We start from the raw sequence: 18773 nt of genomic DNA, 5'->3' as shown, positions 1-18773 counted from the left end.
CTGTCACTGGGTCACAAACCCAACATTAGGAGTTTGTTGTAGCAAACAACGTAATAATAACTTAGATTTATACAGCGCATTTCATGAAACCCAAGGACACTTTACACAAGCACAGGAGGGGGACAAGGGAGAAGAAAATGGTAGGCCTCCGCGTTAAATGGAAGGGGGACGCAATTTAATGTTGGCTACTGACGTACAATCTTTCACTTTCCCTTTGAGCTTTTAGTTCTTCGTTTATTTCCTTTATTCTGTGATGGTCCTGCCCCAGTATCAGCCATAACTACAGCAGATAACTTCTAACATAACCTTAAAATACAATTAGGCCTATATAAAGAAAGCTCCTGTTACCTTTTACCTGGCTGGATACAATAACACAGGCTTTACCGGTGTTACAATGAAATCTGTGACCCGTCAGAACGTGTGACTGTAGCGGCGTCTACCTTCCGAAAATCATTTGTGACTTTATGGGAAAAATCCTTTAACTGTCTATGGAAAAATCGGATCCTGCAAAAGCATGAATTAAAACTATATAAACATAGCGTTCTTTTCACTGTTAGTCTCGTTTGCTGTTACAGGTCATTAATGATCATCAGATGGAGCATTTCAAAGTTACATATATTCACTTTAAATAACTTTGAACCCAGTTACTTTTAGCTAACCAGTTTAACCAGTTATCTATTACTTTTAGGCTAACTATTCCAACAGTTTATTATTACGTTTAGCTAACTATTTCAACCATTTATCCATTACTTTATATCAAATGTTTATCTTTTCTTAGCTAACTATCCAAACCATTAATCCATTGCTTTTAGCTTCTTACTTTTAGCCAATTATTGTGACTCCTCTGCTAGCTTGCTGAACTGACTCAAGTTAGTGGAGGTGTGTACTGTGACGTTAGCCTTTTGTAGCTGGAGGCTTGCTGGTTACTGTAACAATACATTTAGTAAATGTCAGTGTCACATCAATTTGAAATAATATTTGAATGGTTATTTTCCTCCTGAACACAAATGCAAGTACATTTTTTAATCACATCATAATGTCATATTTTATATTTTATGTTTTTATTTGAGCTACTCCACAATCTTTCCACATATCCCTGTGGTTAGGAATCATTGTGGTAGAGGATAGTGTGTCAGAAGCCCCTGCTTCAATAACTACTATTAAGGTGTATATGGGCAAGACACTGAACACTGAACTGGTCTAACTCTATCACTCTGTAACCAGCAGCAGAAAACAAATTAAAAATAAAGAAATCATCATTTTGCAGCTTTAGTGTATTAATTAATTTTTTTAATCGTCATTCCCCTAAGTCACTGCTGTGACAAATGTGTTAATTGGGTTGCATTGTTGATGACATTTTGCAGGCTGTTGTGGTTCAGGATAATCCTTTTTCCCTGAGGCCTGTTCCAGAAAGCAGGTTTAGTGAAAACTCTGAGTTGGTTAACCCTGAGATGAGGGAAACTCTGGGTTTTCCGTTCCAGACAGAGAGGTAACTTATCCTCAGAGTCAGTTACTATGGTAACGGAGTCTGTGAACCTAACCTGGTCGGGAGCAGGTTTTCTTCAAGAAACCTTGAGTTTCTCTCACAGGGAGGGGAAACTCATTTCCTCATTCATTCATTCAGTCTGTATCAGGCTCATTTTAATGCAGTTTGTTATCTGCATGAAAAACAAAACGTATTGGTTTATATTAGGCAGACTATAAAATGTTTTTTTTCTCAAACATGTCATGTCCTTTTGTCGACGATCCCGATGATGAAAAAGCTGTATTAATTCAGAGAGTTTACGTCGGGAGATGATATTGAGTCCCGACTATAGATGTTTTTTCATTTCCACATAACTGATTTGAGTGGTATTTTTTTATCACAGTCCATTAGATATGTAGATACCTTATCCTTCCACTAGTTCAACATCGTGGACAGGCTTTAACATCCCAGCACATTCTTTGTGTCGCATTACGTTTTTTGCAAACGGCAGTTTTCTTTATAACAGCAGCGGATCACACTGTAATAGTAAAGCCACTGTATGTAGAGCCGTCAGAAAAGTGTGATCGCTCTGAAACGTTTTTTAAACGTGTTATGTTCCCTGGACACACACCAGTGAGAGCCATTAAAAATAAATAAATGATTATACTTATAGTTCTGTTAATGATCATGGTGCTGCAGCCTCAGAATGGGAATAGTATAGTTAACTTTTTCGCCTGCAGGATTGCACCTGAATAAAATTATAGGTGTAGCCTACAATTCCAGTTTTCACCAGTAGCCTAATATTATAAGTTAACTGTGATTAAATATGAAATTAATACACTGTTAATGCGTACGCATTGACTCGAGCAGCAATTTTCTCCCACACCAATTCTCTCTCTTTTGCAGCAGCAGCCGCTGTCTTGCTTTTTTAACAAAATGCATGTTCAAACTCGCTGTTTGTGCGCATGAGTATTTCTGCCGACCCGTTTGTTTGTGGTTGTTACCATGGTGAATCGTAGAATCATGGCTCCATTCATACTGCCTTATGTGCACGTGCGTAACCCTGAGTGAACATACTCTGAGTTGATTGAACCAACTCAAATCAGCTGTTCTGGAACCGAAAACTCAGAGTTTCCATCTCAGGGTAAATCTACTCAGACATCAGGGTTAGACTCAGAGTTTGTTAAACCTCCTTCCTGGAACGGACCTCTGATCTTCCTCTGTGTTGTGTTCTTTCAGATGTACCTCTCTGCTAAAGAGAAAGAAGAAGAACGGCGGGCCATTCTGGAGAAACAGAAACATTTGGAGGAATTGCTGAGGCGGGAGAAAGAGATGGAGGCCAAAGCTCAGACTGAATCCATCACAGACCAGGAGATGGTGGACAGCATCTTCGACTTCCTGCCCGTTATGGTCGGAGGGCAGGAGGGGCAAGCACCTGTCGGATTTGAGGTTTGGGAACCGAAAGTTTTGCTCATTTTGTATTCCTTGTAGTGTCGGTCACTGCATGTGTGTTTCTGTTTCCATTAGTTTGAGGGGAAACGGACAATTATCGAGGAGATAGACATCGACGAAATCCCCATGGAAGAAGATCTTCTCAAACAAGACTATGATGATCTGGATGAGTACTCCATCTCCAAATTTGCCTCCATGTACTTCCAGGGTGCAGCCACCCACACTCACATCCGCCAGAGGCTTCGGCAGCCCCTGCTTTACCACGAAGATAAAGGAGATGTCCTGGTGCTTCAATAGATCACTTTAATTCATCCTTTCAGTTGTTCTATTCTGAGGAATAGCTTCGTTTATTTCATTAACTTTTTCTTTCTTTTATGGTATCACCAGGCTTCACTGACCGTGTGGTGGATCATCCTGAGGTTCATGGGAGACCTCCCTGAGCCGAAGAAGCAGGTCCAGGGAACCTCCACGCAGGAGCGCTTTGTGCCGCAGGAGCTGATTTCCAGAAAGGACCGGCGTCTCAGCCACATGGTTGGCCTGGATCAGGTAAATATCCCCATGGTCTATACCCACGACGTTCCACTTCCGGGATTGCTCTCGTTCTGCCGAAAATTTCGCCGGATGTCTGTTTTCGGATGTCCCGTTATCTTCCTCTTTCTTTGTGTTGTAATATTAAACTCCGGTGGATTTATGAGGACTATGGTTAACTCAGTGTTTCCCACACACGGACAAATTTGTGGCGGTGCGGCATACATTTAACACCAGCCGCCAAATATTGCGTTTCATTATAAAAAAATGTTAACGCTATTCAAAACACACAGCGTATTCGTTCAGCTGCATTTCCTTTCCCTGCTCTCTCCGTCACTCACGTCTCTCTCTCACATAGGACACACACACACACACACACACACACACACACACACACACACACAGCCCCTCCCCTCCGTGCACACAGCGTCTGTCTCCATAAAGGAGAGACAGCTCGCGAAATTCACAAGTTCACGAAAGGTTGGTATCTCGTGAACACCATTACAAAATCACACATTAAAAAGTGCTGTAAAAATATTTTATATTCTGAATACTAATAATGTTGTCAGTGTGTTAATGTTGGAGTCCTGACCCGACTCTTAGCAAACAAGCGATTGTGCCCGCTTTAGAAAGTTAACTAGTCGCAAGTTTGCAGTAAAATGCAGTTGGGTTGTCGAGGTCAAAGACGGGGTCAGGGAGAGAAAGAGATAGATTCGTTAGTTATTGAAGAAAGAGTAGGAGGACAGCATCCAACAGTGTGTCCTCCTCAGCTTTTGATACTTGATTGTTATGAAAATAAGTATGAATTTGGAATATTGCCTAATTGTGTAGATTACCATTCATTTTTCACTGATTTAAAACAAATATTTTCTGACTGTTTTAGAGGGTGCTAAGGAATAAAAAAGAAAGGAAACCTTCCACAGTACCCGAGGAGCCAACGCAAAACAGAAAGGCCTCCATTTTCACAGACCTTCTGGCAAGAAACCGAAAGGCTTCTGCTGTGCCCGGTGAGACGGCTCAAAACCAAAAGGTTTACACGGTGCCAGAAGGGAGCCCTCGAACAAGGAAGGGATCCACATTCACTGACCTACTGTCCAGAAACAGAAAAGCATCCACTGTTCAAGAAAATGGAATACCAAAATCCACTTCAAAATCTACTTCAAGCCTCAGGAAACCCTCGATCATCATGGAGGAGGTGAGGTGTAATATTTTGACTTACAGTGTTGTTGTTGCTGTGATGTTCACATGCTGATGGATGTTGTTTCTTACAGTCAGATGATCTGACTGAAGTTTCCAAGCCTCCCACCCTGCAGACTGTGAAGGAGGACAGTGACATCATGACTGAAGAAGGACCCACCGTGGACCGGCCTCTGACGGCGCTCGAAAAAGTCCACTACATCGTGGGATATGCCATAGTCAGACGTGACCTCAGGTAACAGAAGCTCCATTTAAAAATCACACACATCCAGGTTTTATGTTTTCAATGATCTACTAATACAATATGTGTCTTTTGTCTGTCCAGGGATGAGATTTACTGTCAGATCTGCAAGCAGCTTCAAGATAACAGCAATCGCAACAGCTACTTCCGTGGCTGGATCCTGCTGTCCCTCTGTCTGGGAGTTTTCCCTCCAAGTGATCGCTTTATAAAGGTAAGCACAATAGTTGCATTTGCTGCTTCAGTCTCATAAACAGTGTGCCGCATGCTGTGATGTTTTGCTCATCTCTTGTTATCTCTTGTTTTGGCAGTACCTGCAAAGTTTCATCCGTTTAGCTCCAGGAGGCTACGCTTCCTACTGCGCTGAAAGGCTGCGGCGCACAATAATGAACGGAGTGCGAGGGGAGCCTCCAGCCTGGCTGGAGCTGCAGGTCCTGCAAATATTTCAAATGGTTTCATGAGCATTGTTTTTAAGAAAAATTTTGTAAATGTAATTTTTCTATGCTGTGAGCACCACAAACTAAACCCAAACTGTCTGCATAGCCAACGTTAAGTGACAATGTTTTGTTTTGTTATTTAGTGAATTGACCCTTTAACACAGTAGCACAGTAGATCTCATTACTGTTTAATCAACATGGTCATTTTATTTTCTGTACTGTGATAGGCAACCAAGACAAAAAAGCCCATGATTGTGTCTGTGCTGCTGATGGATGGACGCTCCATTAACCTGCCTGTTGACTCAGCATCTACCTCCAAAGAGATCTGCCAACTCCTCTCTAACAAAGTCAAACTCAAAGACACCTTCGGCTTTTCCGTCTATGTCGCCTTGTATGAAAAGGTACGCAGTTACATCCGCTCGGTGTATACTGTATCTCCCTGTAGTAGCAATTTAGTATTCTATACACTAGTGAGGTTTATACCCCATTTTAGGGATGTAACAATACACTCAATTCACGATTTTAAGTTTACGATTTTTTTATAAAAAATAAATACAATTATTTAATTAATAATTACATTTTTAAAACAAATTCCACATCCCAAAAAACTAAGTAAATAGAAAAAAAATCTCTTCTAATTAATAAACTAAGAAGATATAGTGACATCTGAAGTCAAACAAATGAAATCAAAAGTAGATTACGCCCTAGGCCGTTTAATATTGCACAGTGATTACACAAAATTATGCAAAATCTATAATATAATTTGAATACTCTCTCCCAGGAAACGCGTGTTTGTTCCTTCGGGAGTGTTTTAATCCAAACCACAATCTTTTCCCTTAACTAGTCATTTTGTTGTTGTCGGCGTAGCTGCATCCCATCTAGCCTCAACCGTTTATATTTAATGGACAATGCAGACATTACTGAGCGTTTCCAATAGATGTCCGAAGTGTATTTTGCACACTGGTTAAACAACACTGTCTCACCTTTTTAAGACATTTTACACTAATAAAGAAGCTAGTGATTTTTTTAGAATATCCATAAGTTCAAATGTTGGCCTGTCCTGAAGGTGTGGGCTCTGGGCAGCGGGCGGGAGCACGTGATGGATGCCATCTCCCAGTGTGAGCAGGAAGTCAAGAGGAGAGGAGGGCAGGAACAGCACGCACCCTGGCGTCTCTTCTTCCGCAAGGAGGTCTTCACCCCCTGGCACGACTGCAAAGAGGACACGATCAGCACAGATCTCATCTACAAACAGATCATCCACGGTCTGAAGTTTGGAGAGTACCAGAGTGAAAAGGTGGGCTTATATTTGGATGATTCTCTTCTTCCTGCCATATTCTCACAGTGTTTCTCAAAAGTACGTGCGTACCCCTAGGGGTGCTTTGGAGAACTGCAGGGGGTAGGTGAAGTTTTTAGCAAAATGCTAATTTAAAAACATCATGCATAATTCTTAAAATACAGAAATTCTATAGTAATGAATAAACTTAGTGATGGCTTCTAAACATTTGAAACGTAGCATTTAAATGTCCAGTTACAAGGCTGTTGTTAAGTGAATCTATCACTGCCAGCCCTGTATTGTACTTCTTTATATAGACTTGTGTTTTGTGCTGGTCAGGGGATACATGGCTTAAAAAAAAAAAACTTCTCAAAGAGTGTACGTTATTGAAAGAGTTTGAGAACCACTTTTCTAAGATATACATTTGACATGTATTTTTGTCATCATTTCACTTTCACAGGAGGAGGATTATGTTCAGCTCGCTGCGAAACATCTCTACATCCAGCATGGCTCAGACAGCTGTGCAGAACATGTGAAGGAAGCAGTTCAGGACTGCATCAACAACTCTCGGCTGGAGGCCACGTCAGAGGCCAAATGGGTGCAGATGGTCAGCACTGCTCATGCTCAGGTCAGTCATGTTATGGAAAAACTCAAGAGCAACACAACTCATTTCACATACTGTACGTGAAGAAGGTTTTGGGAGATTTTGATGACATACATCGGAGCATTTAATCAACACTCAATTTGAGGAGAGAATTTAGGCAGGCAGTACAGTTTAACCACAATGTGTTACTGCGCAGTGCCGTCCCAACTCTCTGAAGTTCCTGTCTTCCTGAAGGTGTATTTAAACTCATGCTGTGTTACGCTTAAGCTTCAAAACAGAACTGGACCCCCAAGGCAGACGCGGCAGGTTTAAACGGTTTATTGCCAAAAAGAGAGATCAACAGGGCAGCTGGGTGTTGAGGCTGACAGTCAGGGTTGCGAGTGGAGATCTGGATGCAGACTGAGAACAATAGGACGAGGCTGGTCGAGGCAAACAGACAGATGTTAGAGGCAAAAACAGAGAGCAAAAAGGAGGGGGGTTAAGAGACAGTGTCAGGGCGGGGGTCCGGAGCCTTGTTGGTGAGGCTTACTGCTGAGGGGAAAAACAAGTTTTTATGGTGTGAGGTTTTGGTTGTGATGGACTGCAGCCTCCTGCCAGAGGGGAGAGGTTCAACAGACAAAGTGTTGTGTGTTATCTCTCTCTATGGCCTTGGCAGGGTGAGCAGCACTGTTATCATACGGCTGGTACGTCTCCCGTCATCTATGGAGGCACAAAGTTGAAGTATTGCTCTGCCTGGAAAGGTTATGAGGTTATGTTGGACACTGACCTGAATGACACATGGGGTACCCTTGTCTCAACTTACATAGCATGAGTTCATAATCTGGAAATTTCACAACAAGTGACACCACATACCAGAAGGTGCAGCATGAACAGAACTGGACAGAAAAAAAGCTCTACAGTGGCCTTGAGTTGAAGTTTGTGTCTTTTATTTCTCCTGAACCACCCAAGGGTCCGTTTTTGAGTTCAAGACAGAAGGCAGATTCAGTGAGGGCCGAGATGGTGGACTACGCCCGAGAGAAGTGGCCCATGTTCTTCTCCAGGTTCTTTGAAGTTGTCAAACTGTCAGGTAGGCATCTATCAGCATACACTGTGTCTTGCCTCTCTGTTATATATTTAAATATTTTATAGATCGACAAATTATGATAATATTCATTTAAACAATATTATATAAGACTGTTTACACCCATGGGTGATGAGAAAAGACAATGTCTTTTTGTGATGAATGTGAAATTTTTAAAACAAATAACTTAAAAGATAAAATGATTAAAGGCATCATGCTCTTGAGAAAACAAATTGTAGTTTCTCAGTTCATTTTTACCTTTACAAGAATTGATTACTTTAGATGGAATGAAGAATGTCTTGCAGAATGAGCTATATCTAGATAATCATAAAAATGGTATTTGCAGCTATCAGAGTTTCTGCTGAGGACTTGCATCCAAATCTTGCATCATACAATTTTGGATTTTTTTTCTTCCTCAAATGTTTAAAGAAACAGCACAGAATAGTCTCTATTTGTGATTGATGACGAACAAGTGACCAAATAGCTTTGATGTCATTAAAAACCAAGAAGAAATGCCACATAGATTGTATTGATTTTTGATTCTATCACTGTAGAACATAAAACATATACAGTATAACATTTCTACACTCTCCTCTGAAATATAGAGAACAAACAGTGAAGCTGTATTTTTTAACCTGCTCCCTTTGAGCAATTAGCTGTTGCTGCATTTTGTATCTACGTCAGACTGGAATATGCAAGGATATTTATAGATACACTACACCACTCGAGCAAAGTAGTTGTTTAAGAGTGAAGAAGTAGGCCAGCACAACATGTCTCCAGATCTACTGCTGTTTACCTACCGATCCATCCGAGCTGTCTAATAAGAATGGGCTGTGACTCACTGACACAGTGGGGATTTTCCGGATCAAATTTAAAATATGCTGCTAATATAAAAGTAATTCCTCAATATAATATGTTTTTTTTATGTTTTTTAAATAGTCTGCTCAGAGCCAAACTCGATTTATACTCTGTTAGTAGCGACATCAACACACTGTGGTTTCATTAGAGCACTAGACCAATGTATCCCTTCTCCTATATTACATTATAGTCACGATTATATTATACTAGATAATGAATTGTTTGTTATTTATTAACTAAAATGCCAATCCTTCCTTGTGTCTAGTTTCTCTGATTCTCTTTTCTTGTGTTGTGTATGATTGTAAGTTGAATATCTTTGAGTTTTGAACTCTTGATACTTCACTTTACTGTCTGGCAGCTTGTAATGGGCATTTTTAATTATTTTCTGTCATTTAATTGACTAATTGATTTAATCCAGAAAATAACTGATTAATTATAAAAAGTAGTTGTTAGTTGCAGCCATAAAGTAAAGGCACCATATATGTGGGTTTATGATAGGGCCTTTCTAGTGTACACATTAATGCTGCACTTATTTATTTAATGTTTATTTGACAGGAACAAATGCATAGAACATTGCTTTATAAAAATACAAAGTAGATGCCATGCATACAGGTTTATAGCCATGACTAATTTGCAACCCCTGTCCCTCAAGCTCTTTCCTTCAGGGTGGCTGACATGATAGAGAAAGCGCAAGCAACACTTTACTGCTTCACAGGAATATAACTCATAAATCCCCTATGAGTCATGATTAATTGGGCTTGTTCCTTCCATGTCTCTTCTCTAAGGTCCTGCGCTGCCAAAGAGCAAGTTCATTGTGGCCATAAACTGGACTGGTATCACTTTCCTGGACGAGAGAGAGAAGAGGCTGCTGGAGCTCTCCTTCCCTGAAGTCACCGGAGTCCACACCGTGAGGTAAATTGATTTGAAAAGTCTGAAAGTCCGAAACAAACAAGGTAGATATGAAACCCCCCTAAAACAGTGTGCTGTTACTTGTGTTCTGACCCAGGGAGGGCAAAGTGTCTGGCCAGGCGGTGAGCCTGCTGACACTGAAAGGAGACTTCACTCTGAGTGGAGGCACCGCTGAGGACATGGCAGAGCTGGTGACAATGTTCCTCAGTGGACTGACCGAGAGATCTCAGTATGCTGTGACCCTAAAGGAAGCCGACAGGCAAGGTCAGAGGCCGCATTTCTTTTCTTTTCTTATATGGTCACGGCTAAATGATCTCTTTTAGGGTCATTTCTGCTAATTCCTAACTGATTTCTGATTTGACTTCCATTCCTCTACAGATGACCCCACACTACTGGGCTTTAAGAAAGGAGAGCTCATTATAATAATCAAAGATGACGAGTTCTCTCAGGAACGTGGCTGGATAAAGGGCCAAAATGAGAGCACGAAACAAACGGGGGCCGTCCCCACCGAGGCCATCTTAATCCTGCCAACACTCAGCAAACCCAGCAAGGAAGTCATGGTATATGGAGATGTCAAAGACACATCCTTCTCAGATGAGTGATTGTGGTCAGGATCTGTGGAAGTATTCATTATCTTTTGAATTTTTTTTCAGAGCCTCCTCAACTTGTCTCCTAACCAGAGGAAGAACATCATAAAGGAAAACCAGAAAGAAACAGGAACGATGGAGAGAGTAGCTCCTGCCACGCTGAAAGAATTCTCCCTCCAGTACTTCAGGTATCTGGAAATCCTCCTTTTCGTCACCAGCTGATCAGCAGGATAATGCTCACAGGAACAACACTAACAGCAGCAATACCCATCTTTTTTCCTTGATCCTACAGGCAGCCCACTATCGATGTGAACCGCCAGGTGATGTCCAGGAACGCTGCTCCTGAGAGGCTGTGGGCGAACTCCAGAGAGCCAATCAGACAGCCCTTCCTCAAGAAACTGGTGGGCAATGCAGAGCTCAGCCACAAAGCCTGTCTGGCTTTCACTGATATCCTCTACACACCAGAGATATATAAAAGAGTAGCATTTATTGAGAGTAAGAGTGCAGGCAGGTCTACAGTGTCAGCAGGTGGGTCTATAAACTGTGTTTTATTGAGTTTGGGCCGCAGCACAGAGAAGCCTCAACTGTGTTTTCCAGTGTCCCATAACAACCTCGCTCTTTGTCTGAACACATCCACTCAACACAGCCCTCCACTGCAAGCTAGCACTGTTTGGCTAACATTTTAGACACATTCAGTTTTTTATTATATTGTCAAATCATAACGGATGTTATCTCAGGTCACTTAACAGATAGAGTAGGTCTAGACCACACTCTATAATTTACAGAGACCCAACAATTCCAAGAGCAAGCATTAGGTGTGACAGCGGCGAGGAAAAACATCCTCTTTTTTAAATAAAATTTTTTTGGCCTTTATTAGATAGGATAGCTGAAGCCAGGAAAGGGGAGAAAGAGGGGGGACGACATGCAGCAAAGGGCCACGGGTCGGACTCGAAGCCAGGCCACTGCGATAAGGACTGAGCCTTAGTATATGGGGCACATGCTCAACCAGGTGAGCTACCAGAGTGCCCCAGGAAAACTTCCTTTTCACAGGCAGAAACCTCTGACCGAACCTGGCTCGTACCCACTGGGGATCAATAAAGCCTAACCCCAAAAACTAACCAAACAAGCCTTAGCTGCCATACACTAGCAAGCAACAAAGAAAACAATTCTACCTATAGCATCACCTGCTAAAAATATTTTCAAAGTTTATAAAAACCAGAATGGTTGTTGCTCAATGACTGTTGTGCACCAATGCTGTAATATATGGGAGATTACCCCACCAAGCAGATGCAGAGTCCTCTCTACCTGTGCTAGCAGAAGGCCTCTCCGTAGTCAATATAGCCAACACCACCAAACCCATTAGCCAGAGACTAGGCTTCCATGGCCATGGACGTGTCAAACTGGCCTTAGTAGCTGAGCAGCAGTGCATGCCATAAAACAGCACACATCCCATTCCAGCCTTGGGAACTTGGTTGCATGTCATACCCCTCTAATTCCCCTCGTTTTCTACACTGTCATCTATCAAATAACATGAGAAAAAGTAGCTTTGACGTGACCATATAAACTGAGTATAGCCAAGATAACTAGCCTTGCTAAGCTAACTAACATGCTAAGCTAACAGCCTACAGCCTAGCCCCCAAACAGAAGCTACCATACCAATTCTATCTATAGCATCAGCAGCTAACACTATCTTCAGAGTTTATGAAACCACGATGGTTGTTCCTCCTTGACTGTTGTGCACCGATCCTAAAATATATGGGAGATTACCCCACCAAGCAGATGCAGAGTCCTCTCGAGCTCACCGACCAGATCTTCAGCCCCGCCACTCAAAATGAGGCGCTCAGGGATGAGATCTATTGCCAGATCATGAAGCAGATGACCAGCAATAACAACCGGTACGCTGATGTTATTTCACCATCTCAGGTTCTCAGATTTAAATGCTGTTGGTGGATTTGATCTGGGGAAAGGAACAGTTGTATTAGACAGAAAACTATTTTGATTATCAATTAAAATTGATAAATGTCTGGTTCTGGCTCCAATAAGATACTCTGCTTTTCTCTGTTTTATATCATTGTAAACTGAATATATTAAGGTTTTGGACTGTTGGTCAAGCAAAACAAGACTTTCTTTTCAAATAGTTTTTTCACATTTTTTAGGTCAAATGGTTAATTGATTAATCAAGAAATATATGACTTAATTAATTGATAATGAAAATAATTGCTAGTTACAGCCCATTTTTGTATTTTTTATTTAGACATAGTAAACAAACAGTAAAAAGAATAAAGACATTTTGCATTGTGTAACCACCCTCCCATGCTGTATATTGTCTTTTCCCTCCCCCAGGTTCAGCGTGGAGCAGGGCTGGCAGCTGCTGTGGCTCTGCTGCGGCCTGTTTCCTCCCAGCCAGTCTCTTCTGAAGCACACTCAGCGATTTCTGGAGTCGCGCCGCAGAGAGCCCCTCGCCTCCGACTGCCTGCAGCGTCTGCAGAGCTCCCTGAGGTTAGCCCAATGCGTGGTTTTATATACATCACCAACACACAGCACCGTGTTTCCCCCAGTGTTTCAAAGAAGAGATGACACGGACCCCCCAGTGAGAGTGTGGTTTCTAGAGCAGCTAGTGTCACTTGTAGAAAGGTACAAGGCATGCCAACACTTCACCTCTGGTTAGCAGCTAGCATGATTCAACATGACGACATGACGTGAGAAAAGGAAATGTCTTGTGTTTTTAGGCTCTCTAAAAATAAACTACAGTAAGTGAAGTGTATGGACTTCTTGGTCTTGATTTGTTGAGAGTAAGTTATGTGGTTTAAATGGTAACAACATTTTTGTGTCTAACTGATTGATGGGAACAACAATTTTTGAAACAGGTCCAGCATTAAGCAAGACTGCTGCAGTTAGCAGCGGCAAAACAAGCAGCAAAGGACGTTATTGGGTAATTGTGAACCTTCAATTTACGTCCACTTAAAAATGCTTGTTTTTGCCACTGACATGCTCAGATACTTTTTTTAAGGTTCTGACAATGTTGTGGAAGGATCCCTACAGAGATAGACATTTTAGTTAAAGAGTAAGATCCTTTTAGTTTAACATGAAACAGCCCCGAAGTCACCATCACCAAACCCACAAGACTCCATTTAAATAAATAGTAATTTTATTATCGTAAAATACACTTCATTTTAAGTCGATAGAAACAATAAAACAACAAAAAGCCATCTTGGTTCATCTTTTCACTGTTCCAACAATCACCACTCTGGTTTGGTTGAAATAAACCCTTAATTCACCCATTTACACGTGGAAATATGCTGGCTCTATACACGCTAAAAGTCCTGATTATTTACATGGAGTCTGGTGGAAATATGCTGGATCTATACAGACTAAAAGTCCTGATTATTTACATGGAGTCTGGTGGAGATATGCTGGCTCTATCTAGCTAAAAGTCCTGATTATTTACATGGAGTCTGGTGGAGATAAGCTGGCTCTATACACGCTAAAAGTCCTGATTATTTACATGGAGTCTGGTGGAGATATGCTGGCTCTATACACGCTAAAAGTCCTGATTATTTACATGGAGTCTGGTGGAGATATGCTGGCTCTATACACGCTAAAAGTCCTGATTATTTACATGGAGTCTGGTGGGTTTGGTGATGGGGATTTCTGAGTAGTTTCTGGTTAATCAAAAAGGTTTTTACTCTTAAACAAAAAGGTTTATCTCTGTAGGGGTCCTTCCATAATGTTGTCAGACACTTAGAATAATAATCTGAGTCAGTGGCAAAAACAGAACTTTTAGCGGACAACATTGACAATGCACATTTGCTCTATACTGTATGATTACATTGCTGCACGGTTTACGGCTTGCCACCAATGAATGGGAAAAAAAAGAGTCCAGATTGAAGAAAAAAAAAAACAAGGCAGAACTTCCTTGCAGCGACGCTCACATTGACATCGGTGTTGCATCACCTTCACAGTGGACCAGTGACCACACTCTGCATTTGCATCTATAAATACATTTGATTTACATTCAGTAGAATTTCCATCATGACAGCAGGATCTAAGAGACTTATTTTTGATCGGCACAGTTGATGCATGGTGTTGCATTCTGGTTTGCCATTTTAGTGATAGAGTGTGTGTTTTTGTCTTTATCGCCACTGTGGCTTTAGTGTCAAAAGGATAACGTAAAAAAACCAACGTGACTAAGCATTTGCTGTCCTTGTGTAGGATGGAGCCCAGGAAGCTCCCACCACACCAGGTGGAGGTAGACGCCATCCAACAGAACAGCACCCAGATCTTCCACAAAATCCACTTCCCCAACGACACAGAGGAGGTACGAAACACACCACTTCTTTGTGTGAAGTTCCAGGAAAAAAAGCCAGGTCAAATATTCCTGCAGTAATACCAGTGATTCCTTTCTTCCCTCTTCAGAAATTTGAGGTGGCGACAAACACCAGGATCAGGGATCTCATCCAGAACATTACCAAGAAGCTCAGTCTGGCTTCAGCGGACGGCTTCAGCATTTTTGTCAAAACAAATGACAAGGTTTATTTGACATTTTTCATCCTTGAACATTATATTCTGATCTAGAATTTCAATATGTGTGTTCTTGCATTAACTTTCACACAAGAAAATCTGTCATTGTGTTAATTTCAGGTTCTCAGTTTGAATGACACAGACTACTTCTTTGATAGTCTGAGACAAATCACTGACTGGTCCAAGAAAGCCAAGGGGATCAAAGACGGTAAAAACTGATTATCTGATAGGAGTGTCAATTGTCGCACTTTTGATGGTTCTTTTTTACCTGTAAAAACCTCTGTGTGTGTGTGTGTGTGTGTGTGTTGCAGGTGGGCCAGTCAACATAGCCTACCTTGTGTTCTTTATGAGGAAGTTGTGGTTCAGTGTGATCCCTGGCAGAGACATAGAGGCTGATCGTATCTTCCATTTCCCTCAGGTACATTTAAATGATGCAGCTCAGTCACCATCAAATTTTCCAGGCTGGTTTGTTTTTCCACATGGTATAAAAGCCAAACTTTTCCATGAACATAATTGTACCTGACGTATAGCTGAGATAGTATCCACACTAGTTCCAGACTGTTCCCTCTGGTTTCATAACAATGACCAGTAGGAACAGATTCAAAAGTGATCTCTTAATGAACAATGTAGATAGTAACAACTTGGTTTAAATCTGTTTCCCACAATAGCAGACTTTATAAGATATATTTCTATCTTCCAGGAGCTACCAAAGTACCTGAGAGGCTATCATGTTAGCACCAAAGAGGAAATGGTCAACATTGCGGCTCTGCTCTTCAGGATTAAAGTTGACAATGACAAGAGCCAGTTTGTCATGATTCCCAAGATGCTGAAGGAGCTGGTGCCCATGGACCAACTGAAGGCAATGTCTGAAAATGAGTGGAAGAAGGTATGAGGGGCTTTTCTTTTCACTGATTTCATATTCAAAGTAGGGCTGCACAATATGACGATTATATGCGATAACGTTGTTGAGTATCGCAATAACGATATTACTTGCGATAAATAAACAGATATTAAAGTGTTCTCAGCTCTGCATTTCTGCTGCTTTCAGTGTGTATTTTGTCCATATCAATACCACCAATCCGTCCCCAAACGTCCCAGTTAGATATTAAATGCTGTAAACATATTCTTAGTAAATCTTTACAATCATTCCCCGAAAGAACCAAGCAAACCTGTCTTGTGGCACCATCCAAATTTTCTTCAAAGTCTGCCATTTTCAGCATGTAGCTCGCCAGCTTGAAGTTTGTTGTTGTTTCCTGAAGCGAACGGAGTTTGAGAACGGCGACACACAGAGAGTGGAAGGTGAGGGACATCCATTGCGTCAGGCAATTATCCTGGAAATATACATTTCCGTTGATCCAGACTACTGAGATACTAACCATTGACAGACCGACATACTGAAATTGGTATCCCAAGATCCACGCAGTTAGCATGGCTAAAAACAGTTATCACATATATAGTATATATAGTTTAACTTTAGATACCAAAAAAAAAGTCCTAAAACAGCTGGGAACTGTCATTTTTAGGAAACATTAATTTAACTAGAATACTATGCAACTTCTGGGGACTAGCAGTGGATTAATACACAGTTAGTGTGCTAGCAAGTATTTACAGCACCAGGACATTGTATGTGATCAAAATAACTACTACAGAGCCCGTGTTCATTGAAAAGATAGACTGTCACCCAGTGCAACAGTGTGGCTATTGATATGTTTTTAATAGTTTTTGGACAAACAATGGAGCTCTATGGCACATAGGGAGTAAGATATATCAGGCTATGGATACACAGACACTTGAGTATCGCTAGATTCTTTAAATTGCCCATCTGAACAATGTCCCCATTATGCCATCCCTGTGATCTCAGCTCTCTGAGAATATTGCCTGAAGGCTGTGGGGGCGTTAGAAAAGCATTAACCTCATTAAAAGCAATGCAAATACTTCTACAAGACAAGAGTGTTGTATCATACTGTGATGCATTTTTTTTAAACTTTATTTTCAGAGTATTGTTGCCTCTTTTAACAAACAAGTTGGTATGACTGTTGAAGAAGCTAAGGTGGCATTTCTGAAGGCGGTCTGCCGCTGGCCGACGTTCGGCTGTGCATTCTTTGAAGTGAAGGTAAGGGCTGCAGTGAAAGCTGCACAAACGGTGCTTTATCTCGTTATCTATAGTCCGTTGGGTGGGTGGCTGGTTTATCTGATGCTCTCGCTCTGTCTCAGTCCCTCACCCACCCTCTGTCACCATGGTACACTAAATGCACGTCTGCAGAAAGCAAATAGTCATGACTACAGTGAAGAAAATTGTCCTCAGTTGCCTTTCTAACTTTCTTTTCAGCAAACATCTGAACCAAATTTCCCAGATATTGTGCGAATAGCTGTCAGCAAGCAAGGACTCACCATCATCCACCCTAAAACCAAGGTGAAAATGAATTACCAGTATTTCCATTAACACCCTGCTCCTATTTTCAACCATTAACAATTCTTTCTCTTGTAAAGGATGTGCTGGCAAATCACCCATTCAACCGTATCGCTAACTGGTGTAGTGGAAGCACCTACTTTCACATGACTATTGGCAACTTAGTCAAAGGGAGCAAATTCCTATGTGAAACTTCACTGGTAAGATATATCATTAGATATGTGAGCTTTAAATGATACACTGTCAGTAAGTAAAGTTGTCTTTTTCATTTCCTTTCTTTACCTCTGGGTCTTCCTTCCAAAAGGGTTACAAGATGGATGATCTTATAACCTCCTATGTCAGCATGTACCTCAGAGAGAGGAGGACAGTGCAAACCAGGAACCAGCGCTTTGACATGTGAGCCTCAGTAGCACGAGTGTGATGCAACTGGTGTGCCTGTGGCTGGAGATTCAAACCCACACACTCAATATGTAGTTCATACACACACACACACACAGGCAGAGCAGGACTACCTCTCTGTTTTTGAAAGTGCAATCAACTTTATTTGTGCTCATGCATTGATTAATTGCATAAAAGGAACTTGTTGTGGATTTCTGGCATTTTATTTAAAGCTAATGTTTATTTTGCGTGTATTCAAGCAACATAAGGAACCCACATTGTAGGTAATACTAATACTGTGCTCACATTTTCTTAGTGAAAAAATATATGGTTCATAATCCACAAAAACAACAGGATTAACAAATGGTTGCTGAATCAATCATGGTTTCCCTAAATTCTTCTTCCCATTGATGAATACAACCCAAGTTTAATAAATGTAAAACAAATGTACAAATAGATACAACCTAACTTTAATAAATACCAGTATTCTATGTATTTCCAACTTCAATTTCTTTAATAACTTTTTTTTTTAATACTTCCTGTGTTTATCAATGTCTAAATGTCTTTTGAAAATCTGGTGTAATTCTCATTGATTTACAAACTGTCCAACCTGTGTGTAACAAATCGCCATACACATTCGCCATACACATTTGTAAGCCTTGTGTATATTTTCCTCCATATCAAACTGCCTGTTTTAAAAACATTTAAAGTGCTCATATTATGCTTTTTGGCTTGTTCCCTTTCCTTTATTGTGTTATGTATCTTTTTTTGTGCATGCTATAGGTTTACAAAGTGAAAAAGCCCAAAGTCCCCCCCAAAGGGAGTTACCATCTCCAACAGAAAACACTGTTCACCA

General features: G+C 41.0%; 1 protein-coding gene across 1 annotated transcript in view; it reads left to right on the top strand.

The window, feature by feature from the left end:
• Window positions 1-18643, top strand: part of LOC120565238 (unconventional myosin-VIIa) — a 28843-nt gene extending 10200 nt beyond the window's left edge. Inside the window, exons 22-48 of the mRNA XM_039810851.1 lie at window positions 2705-2914; window positions 2993-3202; window positions 3305-3463; window positions 4329-4640; window positions 4717-4877; window positions 4968-5094; window positions 5192-5311; window positions 5545-5718; window positions 6384-6611; window positions 7051-7218; window positions 8143-8260; window positions 9898-10024; window positions 10119-10285; window positions 10400-10581; window positions 10675-10796; window positions 10901-11055; window positions 12350-12503; window positions 12952-13107; window positions 14821-14926; window positions 15025-15138; window positions 15250-15337; window positions 15441-15547; window positions 15830-16015; window positions 17126-17242; window positions 17459-17542; window positions 17620-17739; window positions 17844-18643. Coding sequence (XP_039666785.1) covers window positions 2705-2914; window positions 2993-3202; window positions 3305-3463; window positions 4329-4640; window positions 4717-4877; window positions 4968-5094; window positions 5192-5311; window positions 5545-5718; window positions 6384-6611; window positions 7051-7218; window positions 8143-8260; window positions 9898-10024; window positions 10119-10285; window positions 10400-10581; window positions 10675-10796; window positions 10901-11055; window positions 12350-12503; window positions 12952-13107; window positions 14821-14926; window positions 15025-15138; window positions 15250-15337; window positions 15441-15547; window positions 15830-16015; window positions 17126-17242; window positions 17459-17542; window positions 17620-17739; window positions 17844-17939 — 4068 coding nt within the window. The 3' untranslated portion in view covers window positions 17940-18643. The remainder of the gene's footprint in view (window positions 1-2704; window positions 2915-2992; window positions 3203-3304; window positions 3464-4328; window positions 4641-4716; window positions 4878-4967; window positions 5095-5191; window positions 5312-5544; window positions 5719-6383; window positions 6612-7050; window positions 7219-8142; window positions 8261-9897; window positions 10025-10118; window positions 10286-10399; window positions 10582-10674; window positions 10797-10900; window positions 11056-12349; window positions 12504-12951; window positions 13108-14820; window positions 14927-15024; window positions 15139-15249; window positions 15338-15440; window positions 15548-15829; window positions 16016-17125; window positions 17243-17458; window positions 17543-17619; window positions 17740-17843) is intronic.
• Window positions 18644-18773: the final 130 nt, after the last annotated feature.

The sequence above is a fragment of the Perca fluviatilis genome, chromosome 9 (genome assembly GCF_010015445.1).
Source record: "Perca fluviatilis chromosome 9, GENO_Pfluv_1.0, whole genome shotgun sequence".
NCBI lineage: Eukaryota > Metazoa > Chordata > Actinopteri > Perciformes > Percidae > Perca > Perca fluviatilis.
The sequence above is the reverse complement of the archived record's forward strand: the minus strand, read 5'-3'. Positions and strand labels throughout refer to the sequence as shown.